Below are 9671 nucleotides of genomic sequence, written 5' to 3' on the forward strand. Positions count from 1 at the left end.
TGGAACAACCTGTCAAGGTTTGTTTGTTTGTTTTTTTTTTTTTTTTTTTCCTAGTGCTGCTTGTGCCCTCATGCTTACTTGCAATGAATTTGTAATGGGATCAATTAATCAACAAATAGATAATGACATTTACTGATTTTAGTGGCAGGAACAAAAATGAAAGAAATGAAGTCCAATCTTGTGGGGGCACGCAGATGTTGGACCTGTAGTTGCTTGTCTGCATGCTATTTGCTTGTTGTGCTTGTATTCATTGATGCGAATTCCTTTGCCACTCAATAGAGTCCACAAGCACAACCATGCAAGTTGCTTGATCACAATCTTTGGTCAAGATAAGCCCACACGTGGCAGTGTCCCATTTGCCCCCAGCATTTCTTTGGATAAGGTATTGGATGATGGGTTACTAACAATAGCCAATTTCAGCTTCTGAATCAGTTTGAGAAACAAAACCTGCAGAAAGTAGCTGAGTCCCCCCACCCCTGACTACACTGACATGGCTTCAATGAGCATGACAGCCTCTCTCCTGCCGACCTCAAGCACAACTGTGACTAGATTTCCTTCCGCAACTGTACGCAGAGGGCTGATTGTGGCCAAGGCATCAAGAACCGATAATGGACAGGAGGCCACCAGGGAACTGAAGCAAGAGGGCAGCAATGGGAGGAGGGAGTTGATTTTTGCAGCTGCAACTGCTGCTGCTTGCTCCGTTGCAAACATTGCCATGGGTGAAGAGCCAAGGCCTGGGACCCCGGAAGCTAAGAAAAAGTATGCTCCTATTTGTGTGACAATGCCTACAGCTAGAATCTGCCGCAAGTGAGAATCTGATGTTCTCTAAATTTAATGTTGATTTTAATGTGAGATTCATGTGGGAACTTGTAGGTGTATAATTTTATTGGAGATTCCTTGTTATATTCCTCTTCTTAGACTTCTACATTCAACAAATAGTTATGATCTTAATTATACCTTTCGGATTGAAAGTAATTTGTGGGAAATGAACGATCAATTCATATTCATGGCAAGAAGGTAGAGATGCATGGTACCTGATGCCATTAAAATTGTGAAGAAACTCTAGTTCGAAGGGTAGAGCAATAATCCCAAAATGAATGATTTGGAATTTAGAAATGTGGAGTTTTGAGTCATATAGCTTGTAAACTAATCCCATGTTTGTATTCTATGATGTTGATCAATCACTGCCAATTTAATGGATGTTGTATCATATTTTGCATTTGAAGCAGCCATTTTATGTATGTGTTAGGACATTTTTGCTAACATTATTTGTATAACCTTCATAACTACTATTGATTTGTTGATGATAAGGTTGACACTCGACACCAAGTATCAGCAGCGTAGATCCTTCAAAGACAGCAATCATTCTGTTAAAAACAGATAAAAAGCTCCAAAATCACCCCCATGGCCCATGGAATATGGATATAATAATTAAGTCAATGTCTTCTCCAATCATAACTCAATTAGTTAATATAATAATCATTAAAAAATAACTTTCAAATCTAAAATTCAAAATTTAAAACTTGCAATCGATTCTCTTATTCTCAAGTTAAAATAAAATTAAATCATTTTTAGATAATGAATATCAATTTAAAATCAATTGGTAGTTAGAATAAAGACCCTTCCTGCTTTTAAAAGTCTTAAATTATCTAAAAAATTGTTACAATTTTGAGATATTTTAATTATCGCTGAAATTTGTTCATGGAGATTGGAAGAAAGACCAACCCACGTCGTTAAGAAAATCTAAAATTTTAGAAAAAGAAGGGTAAAGCAAGGTTAGAGTGCAAACTACATTAAAATTTTATGGTTAAAGAGAATGGTTAGAGAGTCACGGTGGAGAACTTTATTTTGACAATTTCGTATGTAGTCTGCTGAAAGTTTAGATCTTGAGATTTATTGATAATGGTCTTCAATTGAAATCTTGGGAAAAGAAATATCTAAACTAAACTTGACAGCTTAAAACGAATTAGATAATCCTTCTCCAACTCAAGAAAATAGGACAGATTAGCTCACAATAATTTATAGAGAATCCAGATCCTGTATAAAGCTAAAACAATACCAAAACTTGAATACAAAATTGACTTCAAAAAATCCACATTTCATCCGTTCCAGATGTTACCGAACAGTAACAAGTCCGAAAGAGACACCGGTAATTTGGTTGGTGGACAATGCAGCAGCACTGCAGCAGCAATATCTCAAATGACTCGTTCACTTTCACCGTTTTGATGGGTAGCAACAAAATTGCGTACGACTTCTATTGCCAACTGACGAGCACTCTTGTTCTGCACCTTTGCAAGCTCGTCCATAGCTTCATATGTCTCTTTATCAGCAAATAGCTTTAGGTTATACCTTGCTCGTGCTTGCTCTGGACCTTCCCATTTGTCCACCAGCTCTTTAAGTTTTTCAAATCCCTGAGAGAAAACAACATCCTCATCAGTTGCTGAGCCATGAATTCAGTTCATCGAAAAAATTGTGATATAACTAGATTATTTTGCCATTAGCGCTCCAAGAGAATAATAATGAAAACATGCTAGTTGTTCCAGTACTTACCATGCGGGTTGTGAAGTCGCCAAATGATTCTTTGGGTTGTCTTTTTCGTTTCCAGTAGTAGAACAAAGGTTCAAAAACTTTTTCAAGATCCTGAACTTTGACTTTATTCATAAAACTTCTTGCTAATTGGGTTTGATTGGGTGTTCCTCCAAGCCAAATCTAATTTTATCAACAAAAACAAAATTAGCAAGTTATCCCACTGACTATTAGGATAGAAAGGCATCACACCAAATGATTGAACTACCTGGTAGCTGTTGGGACCATCACCAACCAGCCCAAGCTCAGCCATGTATGGTCTAGCACAACCATTAGGGCAGCCAGTTATCCTTATCACCACAGACTCATTGTACTTGAGGCCGACCTGTTATTAGGCAGTGCGTATCTATTTATTAGAGTTCCAAACCTGATTTCACATGAATTCAAATAATATATAGGGAGGAGATTTTGCTCAATTGACTAGACTATAGAAATTCACACATAAATGGTGTGTAAAAATTTTAAAGCTAAAGCCTTTAACAAAAAAAAAAAAAATCTAATTTGAATAGTCTACATTTTTTACATGTGAACAATCTAATAAATTTACATGTGTTCATAATTTATTATGTATTTAAAATTAAAATTTTAATGGTTAAATAAATTTAATTTCAAATATCTTATTTTTATTATTATAAAACACATTCAATGTTTCTTATTAAAACGTAATAAAAGAAAATTTATTTATTTTTTGAATGAAAAATAAATTAAGAACTGAATCAAGATAATAATATTTTAAATTGAGAGTAATTTATGTTTGACAATTAAAATAGTCAAGTATATGTATTCAACATGCTTAGGAGTGCTTAGAAGAAATGAAAAGAGAGATTTTGATATTAGTGATAATGATATAAAATTAATTTGATTTGACATACTCAAATGAATTTTAATTGATTTAATCATTTATTAATCATTTTAAAATTAATATATTAAATATATATACATATCTTATATACATATATAATAGCCAAAACTTTTAGTATAAAAAGACAATTTATCCTACATGGATGGTTTAATGGATTTGATTTGATATATTTTTATTTAAAAAACAATTATTATGTGTTGTATATAAATATAATGATGATAAGATAAATGTGACAAATACAACAATTGTAGTAAAAAATATTTCATTTGTATTCTTCTACTCTTTTTTTCCTTTTCCTTGACACATTGTTTAAATAATGGTACATTATTTTTTATATTTTACACCAACTTTTTATAATTTATAATAAGATCTAAAGGGTGGTATAAGATTATAACTTTGCAAATATTATTATTATTTGTAAATATATAATTGATATGTAGACGATTTTGAAAAATAACCATATGTTTTGCATTTAATTTTTTAATTAATTTGATTTAAATTAAAAAAAAAAAACATTTCAAATAATTAATTATATTTCTTTCCTTTTAAAATTTTAATTTAATTACTTACCTTTTTACATTTATGTGACCTTTTATAGTTTTTTACGATTAAGATTTTTAACTTAAATTATATTAAATAACAATATTTTCTTTCCATATTTGCCAAAAAGATTTTAATATAAATTTAAATTGTTTACAATCATGCTTGGTTTTATATCAAAACAAGTAATGTAATAAGATTATTCTTTGCAATCTACTATTTTTGCCTTCCATAAGTAATTTTCTTTTTAATTCATGGTCTATTTATTATATTTAAACTTAAGATATTTGAATATTTTCATAATTAATTTGCTGACTAACCACAATTATAAATTAGATATTGACTTAGAGATCAATGAAGCTTTTAGGTTTGAGTTTATATCAAAAAAATTTTATAGCCTATTTTTTGTTAATGCATTCATTTGCATATTCAAATGATTTTATGATTGTGTTTATGCGTGTATATTTTGTTTTGTATGGTGCAATATTTTGTTTGCTTACTTTTTTTGGGATCCATGAAAAACTTTTCAAAGAGTTTTAGCAATTCGATTTATTTATTACTTTTTATATTATGAAATACAATATGTACTTCTAGCAATTTGATTTTGTATACAAATGGTCTTAATCAAAGCATATAAAGAGTTGATGCTAAGAAATTATATACTATTGTAGAAGTTTAAAGAAGTAATTATTTGGCTTAGTTAGGAGTTCAATGATTGTTAATAGTTAGATTTGATTATTCATATGCTTCATATAAAAATCATTCTAAGGTTTTGAAATGGATTAAGGAAGATATCAAAAGAAGATTAAGCAATTACAGTAGAATTACCAAGGACATTGTCAGTTTGGCATTTCTTTCAAACTTAAGGCATCACTCAAAAAAATTTTGATTGATTGTTTTCTTTAAAAGTTTCTATGTTACAAATTAGATGTTATATTTCATGTTTGATTTTATTGTAGTTTTCTTTTTTTTTTTGGTGAACTCTAGTTGATTTGCAATATTCTTTTTTGATTTAGCATGTTTGTGCTAATAATCTAGATAAATAAATAATTGATTTTTAAATTTATAATCATTGTTTTTAATTAATTTTCTCAAATTTTAATTGAATTTTATTTTATATAACAACGATATTTATGCTAAGCAATTATATTACATTGTCATTGTAATCATTTTTCTTGGATTGGAAGATGTAGCTAGAGATGCGAGTGAAATACAAGAATATGGATTTATTTTGGATTCACACTTTTTTTGAATTTCTTCAACTCAAATCAGTACACATAATTTTACAACTCAAAATATATAATTAAAACTCTTTATCATTATTTCTTTTAGTTTTGCTAATTTCATAGTTCTAATTTTTATATTTTAGTCCATACAATTGTCCAAAAATCTACTACAGATGCAAATTTGAGTCAAACATTAATTTTTGACCGAATTAATTACATTAATTTTTTAGAATATCTATTTATCTTTTCTTTTTTTTACTTTTTTAAATATTAAATGTATAGTTAAAATCAATTTATCCTAAAATCATTGTAATTTACTGGAAATATCACTCTTACAATTTTTAAATATTAATTCCTTTCCAAACCAAATTTAAAATTTTGATTTAATTCTAAATAATTTTACTTTTCCAATCATATCTCATTAAATGTTATGATTCAATTTATTTATTACTTTGTCCATAACTTAGATTATAAAATATTGAGTTTTTAAATTGACTCAAAATATATTTTTCGTAACTTTTACAATTTTTACTTGATCTAACGAAAGTTCTTATAACTATTTTGCTTTTTGTGTTATGTTTTCTTTTCTTTTCATTTTGTATCAATTTATTATTTTTTTCCACTAAATAGTTATATAATATGTTTTATTAGCTTATATGAATTGACTTAACTTTCTATTTCTATGTAACGTCCACCAATTTATTGGCTTTTTTCTAATACTATCTACATTTTAAAAATTGTAGAATATTTTAAAAAATTATATTTTAATGCAACATTTCATATAGGTTCTATACTAAAAAAAAATAATTGTGTCAAGAATACTTATTTCATTTAAAATAAAAAAAATGTATATTTATATTTATATTTGAAAAATATTTATTTTTATATAAAATTTATTAATTATATTATAATTAAATTATATATATAATTATTACTTGTGCATTGCATGGGCTTAAAACTAATTTAAAAATAAAATGAAAGCCGTGCACAGCACATCTTCAACAAGGTCATGAAGAAGTAAAATTTCGGCTTGCAAAGGTGACTGTTTCAGTCACCGATCATGCAAACTTCAGTGTTAGGCCAGTCTAGTTGTTGTAAGCATACCTTCTCAAAGACAGCTCTGACCCGCTTGAGGATATCAGGTATGCCTCGTTCAGCTTCAGTTATTGCCAATGGACAAAGTGGGAAAGCTGGGCATGCCATAGCAGTTATGTTCAGGGGGTCCACATATCTAGGATGCTGTTCAAAGCAAGAACCAGTCAGCTATACATCTAATTCAAAGTACAAACAATTTCTAGGAAGGATTATCGAGAAGCAAAGGAAACACTTCTTAACTAACCATATAACATTATTGCAATCCAAGGAAGATTTTAAAAGAAAAAGGAAAAACAGCTAAAAGATTAAGTGCAATGTGCAAACTACAGTAAGTTCCTGAAAAAGTTATTTACAGACTATGAAGCCATCATCACTCCATGGTTTAACTAATTCTTCATTAATGAATTTTATTATTTCTTTAAAATCTGAATCACGATGTCACATTGGCAACCAACCCAAACAAAATAGACAAGGCAAATTTTCTTAACCATTTGATTAAGATGCTCAACTCAAACTTTTGCAGACATTGTAGACTGCAGGTTCAAATCAGAGGCAATATAGCAAGTAATAAACATCTTACCAGCAGGCCAGCCTGAGCAAGAACTGTGGTAATAGGACGCTTCCATGCACTACGAATGTCACACAAAATAAGATTTTGGTTTGGGGTGATTCGCACATTTAAATTATACTTCTCTATTACTTCCCTCAGTGTCTTTTTCATTTTTCCTCCAACACGACCATTATCTACATGGAGACCACAAAATAAAGCACCATTACCCTGCCAAAAGTTTCTAACCAGTCAGAAAAATGACCAAGAAGATGAAATGAACTGTTTATAAGCTAAGGATCACAGTAGAATTGAAAACAATTTGAGCCAAGCATAATATTAAAGGATTAAAACACAATTAGTAATTATGCAATGTGGAAGTTAAATACCATAAGTGAAACCGAGGACATCATATATGATATCTCCAAATTAAAAACACAAACCTGCTCATGCCATCCCAAGTAACCCTTAAATTCCCATTCAGGCAACTCATGGAAAGGCTCAAATTTCTTTCCATAATATTGCTCAACAACACTTCTAAACTTTTCAATCCCCCAAGAGCTGATCAAATATTTCATTCTACTATATTTACGGTCATCTCTTCTGCCATGATCACGTTGTGTAGCAACAATGGCTTTAATAGCATACAAAATGTCCCCTTTTGGCACATAACCCAGTGGTTCTCCCAAACGTGGGAAAGTGGTCTCCAGCCTATGGGTTCTTCCCATGCCACCACCAACCTGCAATGACAATTACAAGAAACGGATGTTTTTAGGTATAAAAGTCTGCAAGAAAAAAGGGAAAAAGATAATATTTCTTCCTTCATACAGTAGTCTTACATATATGTTGAACCCCTGAGGCTCCCCGTTTTCATCGGAAACTACCACAACGCCAATATCATTTGTGAGAATATCCACTGAGTTATCAGTTGGCACAGTCACAGCAATTTTAAACTTCCTTGGCAAGAACTGAGTCCCATATATAGGCTCTGGTGAATCAGGGAAATTTGTTCCATGAGAATTATCATTCCTAGCTTTCACAACTTCTGGAGGTTCCGATGTCATGAATCTCTCCCCATCCACCCACACATCATAGTAAAAACCCGACTGAGGAGTTAACAGTGCAGCAATGTTGTCAGCAGTTTCCTGTGCAAACAGGTATTCTTTTGTCATTAGAGGCGCAGCAGGAGCAAGCACATTCCTATTGAGATCCCCACATGCACCAAGAGTTGAACCCATGTTTTTAATAATGGTGCTCATTACGGTCTTGAGATTCTTCTTCAAAACACCATGGAGCTGAAAGGTTTGCCTCGTGGTCAAACGTAAAGTTCCAATGCCAAACTGGTCAGCAAGATCATCCATGGTCAAGTAGAGTTGGTTTGAGACTTTCCCACCAGGGTTTTTAGTACGAAGCATGAATGAATAAGACCTTGTACCGCGCTCATCTCTGTTATACTGTTGATAGCTCCCATGGAACTTAATTAATTGTGTTGCAGCCTCGTTTATATTTAGGGTATCTGTCAATATCTCCTCGTTAAGAGGGTATCTAATGAAATTGCTTTGTTCTTTGAATATTTCAACTTTACTTCGCTTTGGCTCTGTGGTAGTCGTTTCAGTCTTCAATGGCTGCAAAGGGATTCAACAAGTTATTTAAGAGAAACAATATAATATAAGATTTTGCAATTTTAGATTTAAAAAGGAAAAAATAACAAAAAATATTCCAGCATAAATAAATACATTAGAATAAATCTTATTTCACTGAGGAAAATATGTCCATTTTAATAAAAAAATAATTAAAAAAAATTATGCAAACACCATTTCTTCAATTTTTTTTTTCTTTTTTAAAGCTGGAAAATAGAATACGCATTTAAATAGATAAAATTTAAAGAACAAACAAAGGGAAAACAGTCTCCATTGATCATTTCATACTAGCAATTCTCAAAAAGCAATAAAGAATGAAATGTAATTTAAACAAAAAAAAAAAAGCAAAGGAATCTTTATGTTAAAAAACAAAAGACAAACAGAGAGAAAAGAAAGCGAAAAGGCATAAAGTTGTAAAAAGTTACAAAATTTTCTCCGGCTTTCTTAGCTTACAAACAACAATTAACATTCACAATGAAAAAATTTTTTTTTCTGAAAAAAGAAAACTGACCGTAGAGACAGCTCTAATGAGAGAACGACTAGAGAAAGGAACCGGAAAGACACGAAGATTCCTCGTCAATGCTATGGAATGAGAAGATTTCAACCCCGTGAAGCTCTGCACTCGAATCTTTGGATCAGTCGGCATGAAGGTACTCGTCGCAGTTCCAAACGACGTCGTCATAGCTTCAAAGAAAAGCCAAAGCCTAACCCTTTAATTTTCTCTTTTTAGAAAAAAAAAAAAAAAGCTAGGGTTTTCCAACTTTCTTTTCGATTGAAGAAGAAAACAACAGAACGCACGGCTGAGCGACAATAAGAAAAACCACAGAGTTTGATGGCGAAGTGGATTTTATTTGTGTGAAGTGCGATAGATAAACAGAATAAAATAAAAAATCAAAGTGCGTGCTAACTGGCGCTTGCTTCTGTTGTTTTTGCTAAGGTGAGCCGTCACGTGCTTGACACGGGACTTTCTTTCTATCGAAACTCGACTTCAATGACATGCCCACGCGCAATGTTCTATGTGACATTACATTGCGATGGTTGGCAGTTGGCCCTTGGTATTTTTTTAAAGCTCATCAATTATTTAAACCAAACTTACCTATTTTCTACTTCAATGGAGAAATACAAGTCATTGGTTAAATTGAGGTGAAATGTTTTTAAAAAAATTTATTTAAAAG

The 9671-nt window shown here is 31.2% G+C and overlaps 2 protein-coding genes across 2 annotated transcripts; one reads left to right on the forward strand and one right to left on the reverse strand.

Moving 5' to 3' along the window:
- The first annotated feature begins 413 nt into the window (after positions 1-413).
- LOC111302728 (photosystem II 5 kDa protein, chloroplastic-like) lies at positions 414-1219 on the forward strand. The gene has a single exon (XM_022898506.2). It carries the CDS (start codon positions 491-493, stop codon positions 809-811), a length of 321 nt encoding a protein of 106 aa, XP_022754241.1. The 5' UTR covers positions 414-490; the 3' UTR covers positions 812-1219.
- Positions 1220-1948: 729 nt separating this feature from the next.
- LOC111302726 (sulfite reductase [ferredoxin], chloroplastic-like) lies at positions 1949-9349 on the reverse strand. The gene is made up of 8 exons (XM_022898504.2): positions 9008-9349; positions 7696-8481; positions 7300-7596; positions 6890-7087; positions 6319-6453; positions 2795-2911; positions 2551-2709; positions 1949-2411 (listed from the first exon to the last, which is right to left on the reverse strand). Exons 1-8 carry the CDS (start codon positions 9176-9178, stop codon positions 2196-2198), a joined length of 2079 nt encoding a protein of 692 aa, XP_022754239.1. The 5' UTR covers positions 9179-9349; the 3' UTR covers positions 1949-2195.
- Positions 9350-9671: the final 322 nt, after the last annotated feature.

The sequence above is a fragment of the Durio zibethinus genome, chromosome 13, assembly GCF_047325235.1.
Source record: "Durio zibethinus cultivar Kanyao isolate XHJ-2024 chromosome 13, ASM4732523v1, whole genome shotgun sequence".
NCBI lineage: Eukaryota > Viridiplantae > Streptophyta > Magnoliopsida > Malvales > Malvaceae > Durio > Durio zibethinus.